At 35.4% G+C, this 26,456-nt stretch overlaps 1 protein-coding gene across 29 annotated transcripts; it reads right to left on the bottom strand.

The window, feature by feature from the left end:
- Positions 1-411: 411 nt before the first annotated feature.
- Positions 412-25,731, bottom strand: LOC104645681 (uncharacterized). 29 transcript variants are annotated; one of them, XM_069294027.1, is made up of 21 exons: positions 24,334-25,394; positions 24,048-24,207; positions 23,790-23,872; positions 19,337-19,386; positions 19,206-19,255; positions 17,858-17,940; positions 17,145-17,295; positions 17,061-17,077; positions 16,851-16,934; positions 16,124-16,223; positions 15,321-15,380; positions 15,135-15,201; positions 14,701-14,753; positions 14,129-14,348; positions 13,751-13,944; positions 12,560-12,714; positions 12,388-12,471; positions 11,836-11,869; positions 4,424-5,348; positions 2,921-3,164; positions 412-1,179 (listed from the first exon to the last, which is right to left on the bottom strand). In XM_069294027.1, exons 18-19 carry the CDS (start codon positions 11,838-11,840, stop codon positions 4,970-4,972), a joined length of 384 nt encoding a protein of 127 aa, XP_069150128.1. In that variant the 5' UTR covers positions 11,841-11,869; positions 12,388-12,471; positions 12,560-12,714; positions 13,751-13,944; positions 14,129-14,348; positions 14,701-14,753; positions 15,135-15,201; positions 15,321-15,380; positions 16,124-16,223; positions 16,851-16,934; positions 17,061-17,077; positions 17,145-17,295; positions 17,858-17,940; positions 19,206-19,255; positions 19,337-19,386; positions 23,790-23,872; positions 24,048-24,207; positions 24,334-25,394; the 3' UTR covers positions 412-1,179; positions 2,921-3,164; positions 4,424-4,969. The 29 variants fall into 29 exon arrangements, with proteins under 29 accessions (XP_069150128.1, XP_069150129.1, XP_069150122.1 ...); XM_069294028.1 differs by lacking the exon at positions 12,388-12,471 and having other exon boundaries at positions 14,183-14,348; positions 16,124-16,170; XM_069294021.1 differs by adding an exon at positions 1,997-2,081 and having other exon boundaries at positions 11,836-12,471; positions 13,751-14,753; positions 16,124-16,170.
- Between the last annotated feature and the right edge of the window lie 725 nt (positions 25,732-26,456).

The raw sequence follows: 26,456 nt of genomic DNA, 5'->3' as shown, positions 1-26,456 counted from the left end.
TTTTGAAATATTAATATTGCTTTATTTATTTAACTTAACTAGTAAAATAGCCAACATCAGAACAAATTAAATGTTTCTTAGTATACCTGAGTCCTACAATCATTTTAAACGCAAGTATATATAGAAATTAAATACTATGCTATGTTAAGCAACATAAACGATAACATAATAAATGGATTCTGCTAGGGATAGAACATAATGATTAATGATCATGAATGCATTACAATGATTTAAATACAATGATTATGAATGCAATATAGTAATTTAAATACGGAGTAAACAGAGAAGGAACAATATTATTTTTTGAACCTCAACATGCTTCACTACAAAGCACTAATAGTTATCAATAAACTAAGGATGGTAAGAGAATCGATGCTTCTTTTTCTAGAAAGAAATTAAATCCTTTTAAGCTCCTAATGAAAAGCCTTGTAATTGCTAGATTTTGCTATAGCAAATAGCATATAAGCTTGCAAACTTCCAAAAGAGTTAAAACCACAGATACATATATCAACTTTCGACATCATCAAAAATCACCTTGTTCGTCCGTTTTTATCTAATACATACATTTTTGTTAAGTTATCCTTTTTGGTCTGAACGATTATAGGAACTTCCTATTACATTTACAAAATAGAAAAGTAATGTAAACCAATCACCTTTTCAGATTAGGCGAACAGTCCAACTCTAAGCAAATCAAAAGATTATCCATCATGTACCAGACTTCTGTGCAAAGAACAGCTCTGCATAAATGGTTTCCTTCTCTCATTCGTCACACTTGAACTGTCATCAAGTTCAAGAGATTCCGTAGAGGAGGCATCCTCTGTTGTTCTGCCCGCTACAATTGCTGCAGACTCATCCTTCAACCTAACAGGCAGTCTGATTTATCATTTATAGCTGAAGCTGAATTTGTTATCCACGAATCATCCTCTGTACGTAAAACATTAGATGAAAGGGGTTGCGCAGAGCTTCTGGATTTCCAGCTAACATCAACTGTGCAATGAGCAAGAGATTTATCAATTGGCCGACTTGAACTTTCTATCTGACTGAGGAATCTGGACTCAGGGATCATGCTTTCAGAAGCACTTCCCCACAAAATCTCACAGACCCCCACCTGATGTGCCATGCCAAGTAACAGTTTCTCAGCTCAAGAGAGGACTTGTTTGATTGCCATTTTGTCTAAAACTGGAGAGAGAAATAAAAATAAGAAAACTTATGTGTATTTCAGCAAAAAGGTGGGTTGATAAGAAAAAAAATGAACCATCCAAAGCAAAAACCAAAATTAGCACAACAGCTTTGAAATACATTGCAGCTGCAAGCATCAGTTAGCCTTATGAGACAGCAGCAACACCAAGAAATGAAAATTGTTTTCCAAAATCTCATAAGACCCACCTGATGTGCCCTGCCAATTCCCGGTTATTCAGCTCGATAGAAAACAAGTTTTACAAAACTTCCATGAGAAAAAACCTCCACATCCTCATGGTTTATAAAAAGGAGCAAAGAAAATAATAAGAATAAGAAAAGTTGGAAGGTCATGTATAGTTTCATGGAAAGGGTTGTTTGGTATGGAGGGGGAAGAAAATGAAGATTGCAAAAAGGCCAAACAAAAATCAGCTCAACAGCGTTGGAATTTTTCATTGCTGCAATCATTGATTAGCCGTATGAGATGGAAAAGATACATCATGAAATAGAACTTCCTCTTAAGTCTGATAGACCTACCTGACATGCCAAGCATAGCAACAATTTTCTAGCTCAAGTGAGGACATGTTAGATTGTTTTTTGAGTTTATACCAGAGAGAGTAGTAAGAAAAAGGAAAGTGGAAGGTCGTGTATTTTCTCCGAAAAGGTGGTTAAAATGACCACAAAAAAAAAACTTTCTGATGCCAAAACACAATTATATCAAATTTTTTGAAACGCAGCATGGCTGCAAGCAACAGATCAACTATGAGACGGAGAAGAAAGACCAAGAAAAGAACCTTCTCCTAAAATCTCATAGACCCACCTGAAGTACCATACCTAGCAACAGTTGCTTATAGCTCGAGAGATCATATGTTTTATTGAACATCGACGGATGAAAACCTCCAAATCTTCATTGTGTATTAAAACGGAGCAGAGTGAGTAATAAGAATAAGAAAAGTTCAGTCAAAACAAAACTGAGCTTTGCAAAAAGGGTGGTTCTGAGAGAGGGGGAATGCATTGCTTAGTCAAAACATGAATCAGCTCAAAAAAGCTTAGGAATTTTTCATGGCTGCAAGCATCAATTATCTTATGAGATAGTGAAGAAACACCATGAAATGAAACTTTCTCCAAAATGTCACAAACTCATTTGAGATGTCATGCCACGCCTTTCAGCTCAAGAGAGAACAGGTTTAATTGCAATTTTGAGTTACACCGGAGAGAGTAATAAAAATACGAAAGTGGAAGGTCATGTGTAGTTTCACCAAAAGGGTGGCTTGGTGAGAAAACAAAACTGAGCTTTGCGAAGCCAAAACACAATTAGCTCAATAGCATTGAAATCCGTCGTGGCTGCATGCATCACTTTAATCAGCTCAAGTAAAAACAAGTTTTATTGAACTTCCACTGGAAGACAAAACCTACTAATCCTCATGACAAATTATCTTTTGATAGTGATGAAGATATTACAAAAGTAACTAAGAAATCAACAAAATCGCCTTGAAGATGAATATAGTGTTAAATTTGAAGTAGCTGATGATGTTAGCCAGGTCTTAAATCAAATGTCTCCTAGAGGCAAGGAAATATATGCAAATTTCAAAGCAAGGCATTAAAGAGGTCAACATTTGTCAGGAGATTCAGAAAAAAATTCATTACCAAGGAAATATATCTTGAATTAAAACAAGCATCCGATATAATAAATGCTAATCAAAGATTAGTTTTCTGTTTTCTTTGTTGAGAAAAATATACTGACCTGCTAAGACAGTGGTTGTTAGAGAATCAAAGTGTAGTAAAGAAGATTACTTATCACATCTTATATCCATCAATTTTAGCCTGTATATCTTACATCAGGACGTGAGATGTTTCTTGAGAGTCGAAAATACCATCACTTGCATTCAAATTGTTAACGGAACTCAGATGACTCCCCGACCCACTGGACAATAGCAGCAAAGGAGAAGGAGAAGCATGTATGCAAAGCAGGTCATCTTCATTCTTCACTGCATGCAAATGGACAAAGTCAAAAGAAAACTAAACAGGAAATATCCTTAAGTTAGCTGCAATAACAAAGAGGGACCTTTCAATATCAACAAATTTGTAGGAGTGCACAAGGGCGATTCTTAGTAAAGACTCTTTCAGACAATGCAAGACCCTCTTTGTCTTCCAGATTATATATGCAAATCAAAAGATCAATCAGGACAGAATACAACTTTAGAAGTAAAGTATGTAAATCAATATTTTTTATTTTGTTTGAATTATGGGGATGGGTTTTTTTGGGGTTGGGTCGCGGGTGTCTGCTAGAGGCTTTGGTGGAAGGAGATTGTCAGAAAAAGAATAGGGGAGGAGGATTCTGTGATGGACCACCGGCGGGGGTTATGGGTTGGAAGTTGATTTAAACGTTACATCGGGATTCATGTCGGAGAAAAGTCAAAAGAGTTAGTAAAAAAAGGTATTTGCGTAAGCACAAATGTTGTCCCTTACCTCTAGCGCTGGCTAGTTATTGATGGTATTAGAACAAAAAATTTCCCTTAGAAGTAACAATATAATCAACCCAATTAAAACATAAAATGGAACTTAAGAGACAATATGCACAAATGACCTTAAAAGCTTTAAACCCTCAAATTTCTTCTTGCTTTCAACTAGATGGAGCAAAGAACTATTAGCTCTTAGCAAATGTTGTATAGATACCTCATATTGGAATAACTAGACTGAGAAGAAGTGCTTGTCATGCTCTGTTTTCCACACTTAGACATGCATATATCCTTCAGAGGGAGGAACAGGAATGCTAAAGAGAAAAGGCTCTAAAGTTTAGTACAAGGTTCGAGAATGTAGGTGAGCAATCTCTCCCAGCCCTAGTGTATTTACTACACAATGTAGCTCTACTCCCAATAATTCCAAAACTCAATTCTTGAGTCCTAATATTTAATGTCACTTCCTAATCCTGTATTAACAACTACAATCAATACTATATTACCTTTCCCCTATAAGACTGATTTTCAAATGGATTACATATACTTTTAACTTTTTGAATGTATCAGGTATTAGAGAATGCTACCACAAGAAACGTGACAGATGTTGGTTGCTTGTCAATCAGATCTAAGTTCCCGCTTTAACCAAAACATATAACTTCATGACAGAGTTAGGTTCAACTTCAATAAATGTTGCAAAATTTAGTGGAATGGAATTTCAGGTAAATGACGATTTTATCAAGTTGCATAAATGGATTGTGAGGAAAATCTAAATAAAGAACTTAACTAACCTGGTAAATGATATTGAAGCTTGACAATGAATGTTGAAACCTGGTCACGAGCAAAGGATCTGGTGGCAGAGGAGACAGTTCTGGACTAAAAGATAGCAGGCCAGAACCATAATTTTTGTTCTGTCTAATGAAATTCACAAGATGATCATCTTTATCCAGAATGTTCTTGGTTAATAAAGTTTTTCTGAATCTCCAGGCAAATTTTAGCCTCTGCAATGCCTTGCTCTGAGTTTCTAACCAGGAGAAATTTCTCAAAATATATTTCCTCGACTCTAGGAGACATTAGATTTAAGACAAGGTTTACATCATCAGCAACTTCAAATTCAACACTATAATCATCTTCAGGGTGATTTTGATTATTCCTTTAGTTACTTTTATCGAACTTAAGATCTTCATCACAATCAAGAGATGATCCATCACGTTTCAGGCTTCTGTGCAAATTAAGAACAGCTCCAAATAAATGTTTTCCTTCTCTCATGCATCACATTTGAACTGTCATCAAGTTCAAGTGATACCCTAAATAAGCATCCTCTCTAGAACTGCCAGCTACAATTGTTTGAAAATCATATCCTCCCATCCTGAACCTGCCTCACAGTCAGATTTATAGTTGGATCTAACTGAAGCACTGAATTTGTTATCCAGGAAATCATCCTCTCTAGGTAAAATATTAGATGAAAGGGGTTGCGCAGAGCTTTTGGATTTCCAGTTCACGCCAGCTGTGCAATGAGCAGGAGAGCCAATTGATCGACTTGAACTTTTGCTCTGACAGAGGAATCTGGACTCCGGATCATGCTTTTCAGAAGCACTTCTGCACAGAATATTCTGTGAAGATTGAATCTCTCTACTGAATGCACTCTCCAGTAAGTTTCTTTGGCTGCAGGGAAGAAAGTGAAGCTTTGCAACTCTAAGCCTGAACCTCTTTTTCCTGATCACATAACTCACAGGTAAATCAAAAAAGAGCAGCAGGGAATGGAATAGCAATAGATGAGGAAGATATTTCCAAAACTAAAATCTTATCTAGGTTTTCTTAAAGTAGCTTAAGAGAAAAGTAAGTTATACAACTACACGATGGACATAACACTGAAATACATAATTAACTGTCTCTTCCACTAACCAACCTTCTACAATTTGTTTCCTTCCCCCCACCCTCCTCTTCTAGGGAGGCAGTGGGGTGCTACATCTTACAGGGAAGGGAATGTGGAGAAAACAAAGCCAAATTTACAATGAATCCCAAGTTATGTTGCATAAAAATGTCGGGTACAATTGCTCTCACCAAGAGTTACTTCCTCACGACAGTATCCTCAATAAAGAGAAGGACGGCCCCAATCCTACAAGTAACATGAAGAACCAACCAGCCACCATAAGCTTATTCTCTTCAACATTCATATTCCTTATGGCAGGATTGGGGTCCCTTCCTTCTCTAATACTTGTCTCAGTCATATTAGGGCTCAATTTTTGTTCAAATAACATAAAATTATCTTGTGAATTAGACTGCTTTGATTGACCTACAAGTTTGAAACTTCTAAGAATTGGAGGCACCTCTCTACCCTGATCTCACTTATATATCAGGCTCATTGTCGATGATAGGTTTCAAACTTGTGACATATTCCCTTCACATCCCGTTTTGAGTCATCATCACTGACCAAAGCTCTGGGGCTAGTACAACCCAAAATTGATACTTATGAGAAAAATATACATCCCGTGACAAATATTCTTCTCGTGGTGCAGGAACAAAAATATCACAAACTTCTTAATAAGGACTACCACTGTATGCAATAAATTTTCTATTAGAAACTTCAAGAAATCAGAGAGAAACAACAAAGAACCATATCCTTTTAAAATACTTGGTCAGAAATCAAAAATCAATATGCAGCTGGATATCACGATCTCTTTAAGATAACAAGACTCCAAGAAGATTGATGTAGCATCTAGATCTATGAAAAATTGACAAAATTTTTGAAAATTATTGCAAAATCCATTTAAAGGAAAGCAAAAGAAGATTCGGTAAGCAAAAATAAGGAGACTACGTTCAAACTGCAAGAATTGTCCTCCTTAGAAGCAACAAACACATTATAATAAGAAATACTACACTCCAATCAAGAAACAAATATGTATGACATTTACTAGTTAGCATTGGCCTATATGGTTTTGCAACCAAAAGAAGCTAGAAACGTGGTTTTGCATTGTTCTCCCATAACAAAGGGAGCTCATTTTGTTCTACGCGAACATCTGTGACGCAAGGCCTTGCCTGTCAGAGGCTCCTTTTTAATAGTTCGGAGTCCAACACGATTAGGAATAACAAATAGTGTTTAGCCAGTTTTAACCTATTTATTTAACCCACGTTAGAGTTTCAAAAAGTGATTGGGTGTTTTCAAATATTTTTTAACAGAAAACAATCCAAACCAAAATCACAAACAAGCCCTAGCACAAACTCAAATCTACAAAATAAATCCTAATGCTCACACTCGTTTCCCAACCCCAAAAAAATTACTCCCTTTGTTTAAAAAAGAATGGTCTACTTTGACTTGGAACGGAGTTTAAGAAAAGTAAGAAGACTTTTTAATTTTGTGGTTCTTAATTAAAATTATGTAAAATGTACCAAAAATGTCCTTTAATCTTGTGGCCTTAAACATGCCATGTGGAAAGTTGAAGTTAAAGTGTTGCTAAAAAAGGAAAGGTGTCATTCTCTTTTAAACAAACTAAAAAAGAAATTGGGTCATTCTTGTTAGAATTGAAATAGGTTTATACAATCCTATTGGAATAGGAATAGGTTTATACAATCCTATTAGAATGGGAATAGGTTTATACAATTCTATAAAATAGGAATATGATTACTAAATAGTATCCTTCTTGGTAAAGGATTGGATCTATAAATAGGGTCTCAATGTTGTTAGAATAGGAATAGGTTTATACGATCCTATTGGAATAGAAATAGATTAATACAATCCTATTAGAATAGGAATAGGAATACTAAGTAGGATAATAGTATCCCACTTGATAAAGGATTGTATTCTATGGTCTATAAATAGGGTCTTTATGTTATTATGTAGACACAACAACAATTCAATAATATTTTTCCCTATATTTCTAACATGGTTTCAGAGCCCCTACAATCTTGGTGGAAAATCAAAGAGCTTCCGCTGCCGGCGGGCGGCTATTACTCATATGCCGCTCCTCCGGCCAATGATTATGTTAGCAAAAAAAATAAAAATTGAGTCACTGTGTATCTTTCTGGTGACTATTTTTTCACATCTAATTTGTGTAACACCGCACTATCATTCCAGTGACTACTTTTTTCATATTTAATTTGTGTAGCACCATGCCATCATTTCGGTGACTACTTTTGTCATATTTAATTTGTGTAGCACCGTGCCATCATTCCGGTGACTACTTTTTCATATTTAATTTGTGTAGCACCGTGCTATCATTTCGGTGACTACTTTTCATATTTAGTTTGTGTACCACTGTGTCATCATTCAAGTACTACTTTTTCATATATAATTTGTGTAGCACCGTGCCATCTTTTGGATGACTATGTTTTTTTTTGCATATCTGATTTGCGTAGCACCGTGCATCTCCTGAACTACTTTTCATATTTAATTTGTGCAGTACCGTGAATTTTTTCGAACTATTTTCTCATATCTGAGTTGCATAACATCATGTGTCTTTTCAGTGACTCGGATTTGATTTGCATAGTTCCATTCGTCTTTCCGGTGACTCCTTAGATCTGATTTGCGTAGGGTTATGCCATCATTCCAACCCTACCCATATTATTTTTCTTTTTCAATGGGATCATTCCATCAATTCGAACTATCCTATTTAATTTCTATTTTCTAGTTCGGTTGTGACATCATTCTGACTCTGCCTATATAATTTTATTTCTTAGATTGTGGCCACTTTTAGCAATCAAATCTAATACTATGATATATGAGCATGTTCAAGCCAATTTATCGGTAACTTGTTTTAATATCAACTCATCAATTGATTCCAACATGATCTATATACTTTATACAAGGTTTTGAGCACTTTGTTACTCGGAGGGAATTTAGTAGACTTGTATAAGTGAGTCATTCTATGGTCTAAAGCAGTCTTTGCAGGTTCGGTTTGGGAAGTTCAATACTAGAATTTTATCTCTATTTTTACTGATATTATGCATCAAATCCAGTATTTAATGAGAAGACAAGCACATTAGGATTGATCGTCAATTTTTTGTGAAGTCCATTGATCAACTTGCAGATATCTCACCAAGCCCCTCAGCAGTTCTCGTGATAATTACATTTGTAACAAGTTCAGGTGCATGAATTGTATGCACTAGCTTGAGGGGGAGTGTTGGAAAAGGAATAGGTTTATACAATCCTATTGGAATAGGAATAGGTTATTACAATCCTATTAGAATAGGAATACTAAATAGTATCTTACTTGATAAAGGATTGTATTCTATGGTCTATAAATAGGGTCTCAATGTTATTATGTAGACATAACAATTCAATAATATCTTTTTCCTATATTTCTCACAAATGTAATAATGTAAAAGAACAACAATAATTCAATATATTTCTCACATGGTATCAGAGCTTCTACGATCTTGGTAGAAAATCAAAGAGTTTCCACTGCCGGTGGCCCACCCCTCTGGCTAATGATTATATTAGCAAAAGTTGGGTCACCGTGTATCTTTGTGGTGATTATTTTCTCATATCTAATTTGTGTAGCACCGTGTCATCATTCCAATGACTACTTTTTTGTATCTAATTTGTGTAGCACCGTGCCATCATTTTAGTGACTAGTTTTTCATATTTAATTTTTGTAGCACCGTGCCATCATTATGATGAGCATTTTTTCATATTTAATTTGTGTAGCACTGTGCCATCATTATAGTGGCTGCTTATTCATATATAATTTGTGTAGCACAGTACCATCCTCTCGGTGACTACCTTTTTATCGCATATCTGATTTGCGTAGCACCGTGCATCTCTTCAGACTACTTTTCATATTTAATTTGTATAGTACCGTGATTTTTACCGACTATTTTCTCATATCTGAGTTGCATAGCATCATGTGTCTTTTCAATGACTCATATTCGATTTGCATAGTTCCATTCGTCTTTCCAGTGACTCCTCAAATTTGATTTGCGTAGGTTATGCGATCATTTCAATCCAACCTATATAATTTTTCTTTTTCATTAAGGTTGTGCCATGTTACTTCTCTTTTTCAACGGGGTTGCTCCATCAATTCAAACTATCATATTTAATTTCTATTTTCTAGTTGGGTCGTGACATCATTCCGACCCTACCTATATAATTTTATTCCTAAGATTGTGACCACTTTTAGCCATCAAATTTAATACTCTGACATATGATCATATGTTCCAACCAGTTTTTCTGTGACTTGTTTAATATCGACTCATCTATTGATTCCGACAAGATCCATATACATATACTAGGTTTTGAGCACTTTGTTGCTCAGGGGAGTTCAGTAGACTTGCATGTCGATTGTGCAAATCACTCCATGGTCTAGAACAATATTTCTCAAGCTTGGTTTGGAAAGTTCAACACCAACATTATGCATCAAATATTCATCAAATTCAGTATTTCATGCGAAGATTAAGCACACTGAGATTGACTGACATTATGCATCAAATCCAATATTTAATGAGAAGACATGCACATTGAGAATGACCGTCAATTTTGTGAAGTTCGCAAATATCTCATCAAGCCCCTCATCGGTCACCATGTTAATTACATTTGTAACAAGCTAGGTACACATGAATTGCACGCACTAACTTTAGGAGGAGTGTTAGAATAGGAATATGTTTATACAATCCTATTGGAATAGGAATATGTTTAGGTTTATACAATCCTATTAGAATAGGAATAGAAATACTAAATGGTATCCTACTTGGTAAAGGATTGTATTTTAAGGTCTATAAATAGGTTCTCAACGTGATAATGTAAAAAACAACAATTCAATATTATTTTTTCCCCATATTTCTCACAATTCTTTTTTAAATAGGAGTAAATAATAAGTGCCAACTGAAAATCTCGCCTTACATTCCACAGAGGTCATTTGAAGGCTCTAGAATTCAAATCATATAAAGATCTTGGGAAGTTCAGGATAAACAAAAACAATGAATTCATCTGAGATCTACTTCGTTGCTCCATGTTAGAAGCATCTTTAAAACACATATTTATGTTATTATAAGTAAGATATGTATTAGTCCTTTGGAAACAAATTTTGAATTGATATTTGCATTACGAAGGTCAAGGAAAACAAAAACACTGCACAAAAGGCGAAACGGTCCTCTCGTACTTGTATGCATTTGTATTTTGAACCTTTGAACTTAGAACTTTGTCAATTGAACTCTCTAACTCAATGAAATTTAACATTTTAAATCCCTTCAACCGTTGACCGTGCTTATGTGGTAACTTGATTAATGAGTTAGAATAAATACAAGATTCCACGCCAAAAAGAGCGTAGACACTAGAATTTAGACTAAAAATAGTTTAAAGAACAAATAGAATAAACAGAAGACAATTATTAAAATAAATATATCATTCTTTCTCCTATCCCCCACCCATCCCCGTTTCTTTTCCTCTTCTACCATTACTTCAGTTTCCCTATCCTATACCCATACCCCCATTCGCTCTTTCTCCCTTTCTCCGCTCCTTTCCAATTTCTTTTTCTCTTTCCCCTAAATTAAAACGAAATTGTGCAAAAACATTGAACATAATAAACAAAGGAAAATTCAAAAAATTGTTGCGATACACAGTTGTCGGAAGAAACATAAGTATCTTGACCTCTTTTGTTATCAAAATTGTTCTTTATTTATCTTTCTTTTCATTTTTATAGGGTAATGGTGAAAGTAATTGTTGAATATCTTTGGGAAATTAGATAAAGTATATTGTGAAATTATGTGCAAATACTAAGATATATTAAGGTATTGTAATGGTGATTCATTGATATCAATGGAAGAAAGAATTCTAGAAGTTGCTCAAGTAACTATGGAGTAATGGAGTGAAAAAGAAGAAAAAATTAACTTTTTTAAAAAATTAAATAATAAATAATGTGTCAGGTAAAATCTGATGTGGATGAGGATATGTCATTTTCATTGGGCGTTTGAAGTTCACACAAAGCCAATGGGATTTAAAATGTTGAGATTTATTGAGTTAAAAGATTCAGTTGACAAAGAGCAAAGTTAAAAGGTCAGAATATAAACTCATACAAGTATATGGGTCCATCAGACCATTTCGCCCTGTACAAAACAAGCATCAAATATAATAAATGTTAACCAATGATTAGTTTTCCATTTTCTCAGGTCAGGAAAATGTACTGAACTAATTGGATACAGAAATATTGAAGGACCTGCAAGTTGAAATGGTTTTTAGGGGAAACAAAGTGTAGAAAAAATAACTTACCACATCTTTTATCCATCAATTTGGGCCGTTATACCTACATTGTGTAAACATCATGAGCTGAGATGTATCCAGAGAGCTAGAATAAACCATCGCTTGCATTCAATTTATTAAGGGAACTAAGATGAAACCCAAACCCACTAGACAATAGCGGCAATGGGGAAGGAGAAGCATGTGTGCAAAGCAGGTCATCCTCATGACATGCAAATGAACAACAAAATGTAAGAAACCAGATAGGTAAAAACCTAAAGTTAGTGGTACAACAAACACACCTTTCAATATCAACAATTTTAAAGGAGATACTGGAATGCACAAGGGAGATTCTTAGCAGAGACACTTTTAGAGAAAGCAAGACCTTCTTTGGGCTTCAAGATTATATATGAAAACTAAAAGATCAATATAGCTTTAGAAGTAAAGTAAGTAAATCAATATTTTTATTTGTTTGAATTGTGAGCATACTAGAAGTACTGCATTTGGTTCCTTCGAACTAGTTGGTTGTAAAACTACATCATGAACAACAACCGCAAAGAGAAAAATCTCAACAAATTTCCTTACTAGCAAACAAAAATCAACTCCTGTGTGAGATAGGCTTATACATTAATTCCCTGTTGCACCAACATCTTGTCTACAAAATCTGCCCTGTAACAATGGCAAGAACAAAGACCAAGATAGTAGTTTTATACCTATCCTAATGGATATGACCAACTAACACTCAAAACAACTTTACCTTCAAAAAATTACGATATCCATCTGGCCTCCCGTGACTTTTAGTAACAATTTCCAACAAAGAAATGTCAGAAGTGGAGCCCAGAGCCTCTCCTTTAAGGCCAAAGCTTGCAGGGAAAGCATGCATATCATCTGAAAGGCAATAGTTTGATGTCGCTGGTGTAAAGCAAGCATATGAAACTATAGTTAAAATGGTCAGACGAAAATGAAGCATAACAGAAGATGAAAGAAACAAAGAAACAGACACATATACAGTCTACATAAGCTGGGCTATAAAAACCTAAGCACCAATATAAATAACTCTACATACCTAATAAAGCATAAAAAAATATTGAAACTTTGAAAGGGTAAATTAGTACACCTTGGTGGTATCTGCATCGAGGCTGTTGAAAACCAACTCCTCAACAACCCTTGTGAAATCATACAAAGTTCTATTGAGCTTCCACATAAGACAAACCCTCCACATCCTCATGGTTTATAACATGGATCAGAGATAGTAATAAGAATAAGAAAAGAGAAAGGTCATGTGTAATTTTTAAAAAAGGGTGGTTTGGTGTGGGTGGGGGGGTGGGGGGGGGGGGTGAGGGAACTTAACTTTGCCAAGCCAAAACACGAATCAGGACAAAAGCTTTGTTATCTGTCATGGCTGCAGGAAGCATTTAGCCTTATGGGACAGAGAAGATGCACTATGAAATGGAACTTTCTACTAAATCACATACAACCACCCAACTGTCACGCCAAGCAACATTTTCAGCTCTTCAGTCTCTAGAATAATGCCAAAGATCAATAGCAATAACATACTTCATAGGTCAAAGCTGTGTTTCCAACCTTCACAGCTGAAGAATGAAAATCGACCTAAATGTTTTGGTAGGGCTCTATTTTTTCTGAAAAGCAGAATTTTTTCTTGTGAATTAGATTGGCCTAGATTAACCTAATAGTTTAAAACTCCTGAGAATATATGCCAACCCTCTACCCTGATCCCACTCAAAAATTAATATACAACTGGATGTCACAATCTCCAAAAGATAGCAAGGCTCCAAGAAGATTGATGTAGCAAATATCTAAATTTACAAAAATTATTGTAAAATTGTCAAAAGAAAAAAAAGACTGCAAAATTATTTAAAGGGAAGCAGAAATGATTGCGTAAGCAAAAAACAGGAATCTAAGTCATAAATGCCAACAAAAAGCACACCTAGGTTCCACGGACATCTTTGAAGGCTCCAAAGTCGGATCAAAAAAAATTTATCTTGGGTAGTTTAGATTCAACAAAAACAGTTAATATATCTACTTCGCTGCTCAATGTCAGAAGCACTTTCCAAACTCATAGCTATGTTATTAAGTGATTCTTGTACTGGTCCTTTTTGGTAACAAATCTTGAATTGATACCTGCATAACGAAGTTCAAGGAAAACAAAAACACCGTCAAAAAACAAGCATATAATTTAGTAAATGTTAACCAAAGATTAGTTTTCCGTTTTTCTTTGTCAGGACAATATACTGAAATAAGTGGATACAGAAATACTGAATGACCTACAGTGGTTGTTAAAGAAACAAAGTGTAGAAAAGATAACTTATAACAGCTCTTTATCCATGCATGTATACTTCCACTGTGTAAACATCAGGACCTGAGATGTATCCTGAAAGCTTGAATGCCCCTATGCTTGCATTCAATTTGTTAAGGGAACTTGGAGAAATCCCCACTGGACAACAGCGGCAATGAGAAGAAGAAGCACGTGTGCAAATCAGGTCATCCTCACCATAAGAAAATGAACAAAATGGAAGAAACCAGACCTGAATTGTCCTCAAGTTAGCTGGTGAATCAAAGACGGACCACTTTCAGTATCAAAAATATTGAAGGAGCAACAGGGATGCGCAAGGGAAATTCTTAGCGGAGACTCTTTCGGAGAATACAAGAACCTATTTGGACTTCAAGATATATAACCAAACCAAATGATTGATCAATCAAATCAAAATACAGCTTTCGAAGTAAACCAGACAGGAAGTATCCTCAGAGGAACTCCTACTCCACGAACCTAACTTTGAAATTTTCTCATGTTGACAAGAGGGATAGTAGTCGGTCAGCCATGAGCTTCTAACAAATGAAAAGATATCATTAATAATTGCAATTTTCTCTTAAACATACCATTAAATGGAGTTCCAACTCAGATATTTCCTACAATGCAATTTTCCTTTCACCTGAAAAGACAATGAAGTCTGCTTCAACTCCTCAACAATGAGAGAACATTCTGAAGGCAACAATGCATCTCCAAACATATGCCTCTACGAAAATATATAAATAAATAGAATGACAATATCAGGAATCAATCCATCAGTTATGCTTCACCCCAAAAATTAGTTGCCCTGGTATATTGATCTTCATTCCTCTATATCTGTTCCACTCTATCCATATTGAAGTTATTGTTCAAACACAGGAAAACATAGACAGCAGGAATAAGGAAAAATATCTTAAATCACTTTTGGTTTTAATTCACTGTTCTCTTTTTTCTTATGTGGGGGTGTGGGTGGAGGTGAGAGCATCAAGATAGCTCCAGATTCATAAATTAAAAATCAACTTACTCCTGCAAGCCATTCAGGACCTGATTCACTGATAGGGTACAGTTGATGATCCAGCTGTCTCAGCAAGCTGTGGGTTGCAAATACATTATTCCGAGAACGTGACACGGCATTTAAGCAAGATTCCATAAGGAAGATTAGAGTTAATGAAGGAGTAAAATATAAGCCAGTTAGTGTCAATGGACTAACCTGTCAAATAAATTCTACCAGATCCTCATCAGTTAGTTTAACGCATAAAATACACGAAAACTGTATTATCAAGACAACAATTATTAAAGCATGAATGATTTCATGAATAGTTTTCCAAATTAAGTTGGAAACTATTCAAGCTTCTAGGCCTTATAATTCAAAAGGAGAGAACATTGTCTTAATACAGATGGTATTAGAACAAAAAAAACTGTTCCCTTATAAGTTATAATTCATAATTCACTTCCTATAATCAACCCAATTAAAACATAAAATGGACCATTAAGAGAGAATGCGAACAAATGACACTTAAAAGGCTTAAACCCTCACAAATCCTTCTTGCTTTCAACAAGATAGAGCATAGAACAGATATAAACTAAGCTATTGACGAAGTGCATGTCGTTCTTAGTTTTCCACATCTAGAAAGGTATATATCCTTCAGAGGGAAGAATACAAATGTTGAAGAGAATAAGTAATAAGTGTCGTAAGAGGTTCTCGACTGTAATCTCTGGATGGAGCAAATTTTGTCCCAGAATCTAAGAACTTTAGGTTTTTATTGCAGCAAATTCTGAAAATTTGAGTAAAAACGATTCTATTACAAGATCAGAACAAAAGCAAGATGGAATTTGAAAGAGATTGTGACCTAGGAGACCTAAAATAGACATTGTAATCTCTAATGTTTTCATGATTAATAACAATGCAATCTATGATACTCTTGAAAATTGCGTGAAAGAAATGAAACTAAATAACTAAAACATGCACAAGAAAAATTCAGCTCTAATTGAGGTCGGGAATAGTTGGCTTACCTTCTTTTGACTCTCCGTCGTGTGTACTCCTTTTGACTCCCCATGCTCTTATTCAGGTCAGGAATGATCGGCAAGCAAAAATCAGGAGAGTTAATTCAAACTGGAAGAATTGTCAGTCTTAAAAGCAGCAAACACATTGTAATAAAGAAATACAACACTCTAATCAGTAAAATAAATATGTATGAAATGTCCTTGTTAACATTGGCCTGTTGTGTTTTGCAACCAAAAGAATCTAGAGACGTGGTTTTGTACTGTTCTCCCAAAGCAAGTGAGAGATAATTTTGTTCTACGGGAACATTGCAACGCAAAGGCCTTGGCTGTCAGGGGCTCTTATTAAACAGGGGCTCCTTTTTAATACATTGAAATCCTATACAATTAGTAATAAATAGTGATGTTTAGCCAGTTTTAACCTATTTATCACCCACATTAGAGTTTCAAAAATGATTAGGTGTTTTAAAATATTTTTTTCAGAAAACAACCCAAACTAATTCTCACAAAACAAGCCTTAACACAAACTCAATTATACAAAAAAAAAAATCCAAAGACTTACACTTGTTTCCCAACCCCAAAACAATTATTTAATAAATAATATATGTCATCAAAAGATCTCGCGCCTTAAATTCCACAGAGGTCTTTGAACGCTCCAAAATCGAATCATATAAAGATCTAGGGCAGTTTAGGTTCAACAAAAACAATGGATATATCTGAGATTTACTTCACTGCTCACTTTCAGAAGCACTGTCAAAACTCGTCGTTATGTTATTGAGTAATTTATGTATTGGTCCTTTGGAAACAAATCTTGAATTGATATCTGCATTACGGAGGTCAAGGAAAACAAAAACACCGTAAAAAGCAAGCATCCAATATAGTAAATGCTAACCAAAGGTTAGTTTTCAGGTTTCTTTGTCCAGGAAAGTATACTGAAACAATTGGATACACAAAAAATTGAAGGACCTGCAAATTAAATAGTGGTTGTTAGGAAAACAGAGAATAGAAAAGATAAACTTATCACATCTTATACCTTCACTGTATAAACATCAGGTAACCTTAGAGCTTGAATGAACCATCGCCTGCATTCAATTTGATTAAGGGAACTCAGAGGAATCCCAAACCCACTGGAAAATACTCGCAATGGAGAAGGATATGCACGTGTTCAAAGTAGGTCCTCCTCACTGCATGCAAATGAAGAAAATCTATAAAACCGGAAAGTGTCCTATCAGTTGAGCACTTTCACGATAAGGGTGGTTTGGTGTGGAGAATAATAAGAACAAGAGAAGTGGTAGTCCGTGTGTAATTTCATGAAAAAGGGTGGTTTGGTGTGAAGGGGGAAAGAAAATGAACATTGCATAAATCCCAAACAAGAATCAGATCAAAAGCATTGGAATTTGCCGTGGCTGCAAGCATAGTTAGCTTTATGAGGTGGAGAATACCATGAAATGGAACTTCCTCTTATGTCTGATATACCCACCTGAGTTGCCATGCCAAGCCACAGTTTTCTAGCTCAAGAGAGAACATGTTTGATTGCAGTTTGAGTTATACCAGAGAGAGTTAAAAGAACAAAAAAGTGGAAGGTCGCGTACTTTCCCCAAAAAGGTAGTTATAGTGACAAAAACAATTTTTCCGACGCCAAAACACGATTAGCTCAAAAACTTTGAAACGCAGCATGGCTGCAAACAACAGATTGATTATGAGACAGAGAAGAAATGGAATTTTCCTAAAGTCTTATAAACCCACCTGAAGTGCCATGCCAAGCAACAGTTGTTTAGCTCGAGAGATAACATGTTTGATTGAACATCAACAGATGAAACCCTCCAAATCTTCATTGTGTATAAATCGGAACAGAGTGAGTAATAAAAACAAGAAACGAGCTCCGCATGGATAATATCACGAAAAGGGTGGTTCTGAGGGGGGGGGGGGGGAATCAGGTCAAAAGCCATGCCAAGAAACAGTTTTTCAGCCCAGGAGAGAACATGTTTGATTGCCATTTCGAGTTAAACCAGATAGAAAAATAAAAACAAGAAAAATTATGTGTAATTTCAGAAAAAGGGTGGGTCGGTGAGGAAAAAACAGAACTTTGTGAGGCCAAAACACAATTAGCTCAAAAGCTTTGAAATTATTTTCTTAAATCTCATATACCCACGTGATGTGTCGTGCCAACACCAAGTTTTTCAGCTAGAGGGAACAAGTTTTACAAAACTAACACCAAAAAAAAAAAAAGATCCATATTCTTGTGGTTTTATAGAATGGAGCAAAAAGAAAAAAAAACAATAAGAGAAGTGGAAATTTTATTGCCAAAAGCCCAAACAACAATCAGCTCAAAAGCATTGGAATTTGTTGTGGCTGCAAGCATCAGTTAGCCTTCTGAGACGGAGAAGATACACCATCAGATGGAACTTCCTCTTAAGTCTGACAGACCCACCTGAGTTGCATGCCAAGCAACAGTTCTCTAACTAAAAAGAAAACACCTTTGATTGCTTTTTGAGTTATACCAGAGGGAATAATAAAAATAGCAATGTGGAAGGTCGTGTACTTTCACTAAAAAGGTGGTCATTGAAGTCACAAAAAGAAATCTTACCAACGCAAAACACGATTAATACAAAAGCTTTGAACGCAGCATGGCTGCAATAAACAGATTAAGTGTCGTGCTAGCAACAGCTAATTAGCTCGAGAGAAAACATATTTCAACATCGACAGATGAGAACTTCCACATTCTCATTGTATATAAAACGGAGCGGAGTGACTAATAAGAAAAAGAAAAGAGGGAGTGACAGGGTAATATCACGAAAAGGGTGGTTCTGAGAGGGGAAAAGCATGGCTAAGTTATAACACGATTCAGCTCAAAAGCTTAGAATTCTGTCATGGCTGCAAGCCTCAGTTAGCCTTATGAGATAGTGAAGAAACACCATGAAATGGAACTTTATCCAAAATCTCACAGACCACCACCACCTGAGGTGCCATGCCAAGCAACAATTTTTCAGCTCACGAATGAACATGTTTGACTGCCATTTTGAGTAAAACCAGAGAGAAAAATAAAAACAAGAAAACTTGCGAAAGGGAAGGTTTGATGAGGAAAAAACTGAACTTTGCGAAGCCAAAACACAAACAGCTCAACAGCTTTGAAATCCTCCATGGCTGCAAAAATCAGTTAGCCTTTTGAGACAGACGAGAATTACTTAGAAATGAAAATTGTTTTCCAAAATCTCAAAGACACACCTGATGTTCTGTGCCAAGTCCCGATTATTCAGCTCAAGAGAAAACAAGTACTACAAAAAAAACCTCCAAATCCTCATGGTTTATAAATGGAGCAAAGAAAACAATAAGAATAAGAAAAGTAGAAGGTCATGTGTAATTTCACGAAAAGGGTGGTGTGGAGGGGTAAAGAAAATGAATATTACCAATAGCCCAAACAAGTATCAGCTCAAAAGCATTGGAATTTGTCGTGGTGGCAAGCAACAGTTAGCCTTATGAGACGGAGAAGATACACCATAAAATGGCACTTTCTCTTACGTCTGATAGACACACCTGAGTTGCCGTGCCAAGCAGCTCAAAGGAGGACATATTTGATTGTTTTTTGAGTTATACCAGAGAGAGTAATAAGAACAAGAAAAGAGCTCCGCATGGGTAATATCACAAAAGGGTGGTTCTGGGGGGGGGGGGGGGGGGAGGGGGGCAATGGCTAGGTCAAAACACGTATCAGGTCAAAAGATTAGCAATATGTCATGACTACAAGCATCAGTTAGCCTTGTGAGATAGTAAAGAAACATCATGAAATGGAACTTTCTCCAAAATCTCAGAGACCCAAACTGAAGTGCCATGCCAAGAAACAGTTTTTCAGCTCAGGAGAGAACATGTTTGATTGCCATTTCGAGTAAAACCAGAGAGAAATAAAAACAAGAAAAATTATGCGTAATTTCAGAAAAGGGTGGGTTTGTGAGAAAAAAACAGAACTTTGTAAGCCAAAACACAATTAGCTCAAAAGCTTTGAAATCCATCGTGGCTGCGAGCATCAGTTAGCCTTATCACACAGAGAAGAAACACCAATAGACTCACGTATTGCCGTGCCAAGACCCAGTTTTTCAGCTAGAGACAAAACAAGTTTTACAAAACTTACACCAAAAAAAACCTCCATATTCTTGTGGTTTATAGAATGGAGCAAAAAGAATCAAAAACAATAAGAGAAGTGGACAAAAAGGGTGGTTTGGTGTGGAGGGGGGAAGAAAATGAACATTGCCAAAAGCCCAAACAACAATCAGCTCAAAAGCATTGGAATTTGTCGTGGCTGCAAGCATCAGTTAACCTTTTGAGACGGAGAAGATACACCATCAAATGGAATTTCCTCTTAAGTCTGATAGACCCACCTGAGTTGCCATGCCAATCAACAGTTCTCTAGCTAAAGAGAGAACATGTTTGATTGCTTTTTGAGATATACCGGAGGGAGTAATAAGAAAAGGAATGTGGAAGGTCGTGTACTTTCACTAAAAAGGTGGTTAAAGTGAAAAAAAAAATCTTACCGACGCCAAAACACGATCAATACAAAAGCTTAAAACGCAGCATGGCTGCAAGAAACAGATTATGTGTCGTGCTAGCAACAGCTAATTAGCTCGAGAGAAAACATGTTTCAACATCGACAGATGAAAACCTCCACATCTTCATTGTATATAAAACGGAGTAGAGTGAGTAATAAGAATAAGAAAAGAGGAGTGCAAGAGTAATATCACGAAAAAGTTGATTCCTGAGAGGGGCGAAAAGAATGGCTAAGTTAAAACACGAACCAGCTCAAAAGCTTAGAAGTCTCTCATGGTTGCAAGCCTCAGTTAGCCTTATGAGATAGTGAAGAAACTCCATGAAATGGAACTTTATCCAAAATCTCCCAGATCCCCACCTTAGGTGCCATGCCAAGCAACAATTTTCAGCTCAAGAAAGAACATGTTTGATGGCCATTATCAGTAAAACCAGAGAGAAATAAAAACAAGGGAACTTGCGAAAGGGTAGGTTGATGAGGAAAAAACTGAACTTTGTGAAGCCAAAACCCAAATAGCTCAACAGCTTTGAAATCCATCGTGACTGCAAAAATCAGTTAGCCTATTGAGAAAGAGGAGAAACACTAAGAAATGAAAATTGTTTCCCAAAATCTCATAGACGCACCTGATTTGCTGTGCCATGTCCTGGTTATTCAGCTAGAGAGAAAACAAGTTTTACAAAACTTCCACAAAAAAGAACCTCCACATCCTCACGGTTTATAAATGGATCAAAAAGAACAATAAAAATAAGAAAGTGGAAGGTCATGTGTAATTTCACGAAAAGGGTGGTGTGGAGGGGTAAAGAAAACGAATATTGCCAAAAGCCCAAACAAGTATCAGCTCAAAAGCATTGGAATTTATCGTGGCGGCAAGCAACAGTTAGCCTTATGAGATGGAGAAGATACACCATAAAATGGAACTTTCTCTTAAGTCTGATAGACACACTTGAGTTGCCGTGCCAAGCAGCTCAAAGGAGGACATATTTGATTGTTTTTTGAGTTATACAAGAGAGTAATAAGAACAAGAAAGGAGCTCCGCATTGGAAATATCACGAAAAGGGTGGTTCTGAGGGGAGGGGGGGGGGGGGCAATGGCTCAAAAGCTTAGGAATCTGTCATGGCTGCAAGCATCAGTTAGCCTTGTGAGATAGTGAAGAAACATCATGAAATGAAACTTTCTCCAAAATCTCAGAGAACCAAACTGAGGTGTCATGCCAAGAAACAGTTTTTCAGCTCGGGAGAGAACATGTTTGATTGCCATTTCGAGTAAAACCAGAGAGAAATAAAAGCAAGAAAAATTATGCGTAATTTCAGAAAAAGGGTGGGTTGGTGAGAAAAAAACAGAACTTTGTGAAGCCAAAACACAATTAGCTAAAAAGCTTTGAAATCCATCGTGACTGCGAGCATCAGTTAGCCTTATGACACAGAGAAGAAACACCAATAGACCCACGTGATGTGCCGTGCCAAGACCCAGTTTCTCAGCTAGAGAGATTACAAGTTTTACAAAACTTACACCAAAAAAAAAAAAACTCCATATTCTTGTGGTTTATAGAATGGAGCAAAAAGAATCAAAAACAATAAGAGAAGTGGACAAAAAGGGTGGTTTGGTGTGGAGGGGGGAAGAAAATGAACATTGCCAAAAGCCCAAACAACAATCAGCTCAAAAGCATTGGAATTTGTCGTGGCTGCAAGCATCAGTTAGCCTTTTGAGACGGAGAAGATACACCATCAAATGGAATTTCCTCTTAAGTCTGATAGACCCACCTGAGTTGCCATGCCAATCAACAGTTCTCTAGCTAAAGAGAGAACATGTTTGATTGCTTTTTGAGATATACCGGAGGGAGTAATAAGAAAAGGAATGTGGAAGGTCGTGTACTTTCACAAAAAAGGTGGTTAAAGTGAAAAAAAAATCTTACCGACGCCAAAACACGATCAATACAAAAGCTTTGAACGCAGCATGGCTGCAAGAAACAGATTATGTGTCGTGCTAGCAACAGCTAATTAGCTCGAGAGAAAACATGTTTCAACATCGACAGATGAAAACCTCCACATCTTCATTGTATATAAAACGGAGCAGAGTGAGTAATAAGAATAAGAAAAGAGGGAGTGCAAGAGTAATATCACGAAAAAAAGGTGGTTCTGAGAGGGGCGAAAGCATGGCTAAGTTAAAACATGAATCAGCTCAAAAGCTTAGAAATCTGTCATGGCTGCAAGCCTCAATTAGCCTTATGAGATAGTGAAGAAACTCCATAAAATGGAACTTTATCCAAAATCTCCCAGATCCCCACCTGAGGTGCCATGCCAAGCAACAATTTTCAGCTCAAGAAATAACATGTTTGATGGCCATTTTCAGTAAAACCAGAGAGAAAAATAAAAAAACTAGGGAACTTGCGAAAGGGTAGGTTGATGAGGAAAAAACTGAACTTTCTGAAGCCAAAACACAAATAGCTCAACAACTTGGAAATCCGTTGTGGCTGCAAATATCAGTTAGCCTATTGAGAAAGAGGAGAAACACTAAGAAATTAAAATTGTTTCCCAAAATCTCATAGATGCGCACCTGATTTGCTGTGCCATGTCCCAGTTACTCAGCTAGAGAGAAAACAAGTTTTACAAAACTTCCACGAAACAAAAACTCCATATCCTCATGGTTTATAAATGGAGCAAAGAGAACAATAAGAATAAGAAAGTGGAAGGTCATGTGTAATTTCACGAAAAGGGTGGTGTGGAGGGGTAAAGAAAATGAATATTGCCAAAAGCCCAAACAAGTATCAGCTCAAAAGCAGTGGTATTTATCGTGGCGGCAAGCATCAGTTAGTCTTACGACACGGAGAATATACACCATAAAATGGAACTATCTATTAAGTTTGATAGACCCACCTGAGTTGCCGTGCCAAGCAGCTCAAAGGAGGACATATTTGATTGCTTTTTGAGTTACACCAGAGAGAGTAATAAGTCAAGAATAGTGAAAGGTCGTTTATCTTCTTCAAAAGGTGGTTAAAGTAACAACCAAAAAAAAACACTTTCCAACACAGAAACACAATTAACTCAAAAAGCTTTGAAACGCAGCATAGCTGCAAGAAACAGATTGACTATGAAACAGAGAAGAAAGACAAAGAGAAGGACTTATCCTAAAATCTCATAGACCCACCTGAAGTGCAGTGCCTAGCAACAGTTGTTTAACTCAGGAGATAACATGCTTTATTGAACATCGACGGATGAAAACCTCGAAATCTTCATTGTGTATAAAACGGAGCAGAGTGAGAAGTGAGAATAAGAAAAAAGGGAGTGCATGGGTAATATCACGAAAAGGGTGGTTCTGTGTGTGGGTGGCGCATGGCTAATTCAAAACACAAATAATGCCGTGGCTGCAAGCATCAGTAATACTTATGAGATAGTGAAGAATTACCATGAAATTGAACTTTCTCCAAAATCTCACAAGTTCTTGCGGTCAATAACATGATCTTTGTCCTTGAATTGCACAATATAAAACAGTTACTAATAAAAATTGACAAACGTTCTCCTTCTTTAATTTTCAAGAATTGAAGTGAGTGTTGGCATCTTGAACCCTAGCAACATATTAAGAGTGAAATTGATTTGAAGATGAATATTACAAGTTCCCATAGTCTAATACCATGGTCTTTGTCCTGTACAATATAGAAACAGAGAAGTAACTGGAAATCCTCATTACTTACCTTTCTTCTAATATTGTGCGAGAGATTGACTTAGGGCTTTGATCGGACAGTTCCGGCGGCGTACCCCGCCGGCGGAGTATGCAGTAAGTTCTTATTCTTCCGTTGGTAGCGTGTGAATTATGTTCTTATACTTCTTATTTATAGCTTTCGAAAAAAAGAAAAAAAAGTTGGACGCGTAAAAAAAAATTAAATTAATCAACGCGTCAAAGAAAAATAGTTAATGGAGTAATTTTTTAAAAAAAAATCCAAGTTCTTTTTTTTTTTTTAATTTTAAATTAGAAGAGTCTATCTCTATTTTGCATTTATTTATTTGTTAAATGTAAAATTTGTTATATCATCTATAACGTTAAATTAATTAACTCATATAATCTCATACGAAATTATGTTTCAAAATTTTAATTCTAAGTTACTAGATTATATATTATATTTTATATTATTCAATAAATTTCTTAAAATTATATATAAAAATTTAGTTAAAAGTACCTATATTTTGAGTTCATATTCAAATTTCATGCGGACAAAGGAAATGCATTACTGATACTGGTGAAGTATTGAACAAACTATAAGGGAAAAATATCTTTCTTATCTCTATGCATTTGTACCATAATCTCATATCAAACTTTCAAAATATTAATATTGTTTTATTTGTTTGACTTAAAATAAAAGGCTCACTTCACGTGACAACAAATGAAATATATTTTTGCAAGCTTTAATACTATAATTATTTTAAATATAAGTATGTATTTGAGACAATTAGTCACTTTTAACCGCGATTGTTGATATTTTAAAACATACGAAGAGTACACTTCCTTCCAATTTATTCTACTTGGACAGAAACATATACATCATATTTCGAAAGAATACATAAAAAGTTATCGTCAATGAGGAATAATAAAAAAGAGACTATAGTTTCTAATCATCCCAAATACAACTAGATCGAATAGTTGTAGAATAAATTTTCACAAACATAATTACCAAATGCACAAAATTGTCTTGATACATAAAATAAAAATAATTTACTCACATCTTAGAATTTAAAGTTCTCAAGATTACACATAAGAAAAAATCATAGAAATAAAATGATTAGCCCTAAAAAAATGAGACTGGAAAGTGATACCTCCATAACTTTGATTGCTTCGTACAATTCCAAATCTTAAATTATCCGTGCAATTAATTATCGTTAAGATTGAAAGCTCTACTCTCATGAATTTTAAGACACGTTCTTAATTGAATATAATAAAAGATTTTAGAGTAGAAATGTTGACCTCCATAAATATATATAAGTAAGAATATGTGTAATAAAATCAAATGAATGCCAAACATTAGAAAGTAAAAAGTAAACATAGATATTCAAGGATTGTGTAAACTCGACTCTTATCATCCAAAAATATCTGCAAGTTTTTTCAAAATATTTTACTCTCAACTATTAATATAACACAAAACTTCAATTGTGATCTAACGACAAATACACTCTTTTGATCTCATCATTAAATAAAAATAAAAAAATTCTATAATTTTTACGAGTATTTTCGTCCCTTATACTGACATGTTTTGTAGTATGTGATTATGTCTACCTTATATGAAATTCAGATTACTCCAATAAAGTGTCATTTACTTAACCCATAAATAATGTACTTTTTGAAGACAAAATCAAACATATAATGACAACTTGTGAAGATTTTAATCTTTACAACTGGGAGGTTGGTTATTAACATTACCAAATAGAAGTGCTTGTTTATTTTCGAGAAAAGACATACTCCTACTTTAATTTATTTACACAACTTGCTTTAGGACTTTACCTCTATTTTAATTTAAATTTAATTTAATTACTCTTAAAGGATCACATGTCAAAAAATTGTATAACCAAATATTAGTGCACCCGGAAGAAAAAGACAAAAAAATTGATATGTCATTATTGACAAAATATATGTATATAACTCATCTGTTTGGTTCAACTATTTTTTTTAATTTTTTCGAATAAAATCATAATCAAATTAAATATTATCGATTGTAAAAAAACTTAAATCAAATCAAATCCAAAATAAAATTGGTCTTATTTTGTTGATTTGGTTTGATTTTTCAATTTGGATCGATTTTTATCTCAACACTCTTAGATGACATAA

Source organism: Solanum lycopersicum, chromosome 2, assembly GCF_036512215.1.
Source record: "Solanum lycopersicum chromosome 2, SLM_r2.1".
Taxonomy (NCBI): Eukaryota; Viridiplantae; Streptophyta; class Magnoliopsida; order Solanales; family Solanaceae; genus Solanum; species Solanum lycopersicum.
The sequence above is the reverse complement of the archived record's forward strand: the minus strand, read 5'-3'. Positions and strand labels throughout refer to the sequence as shown.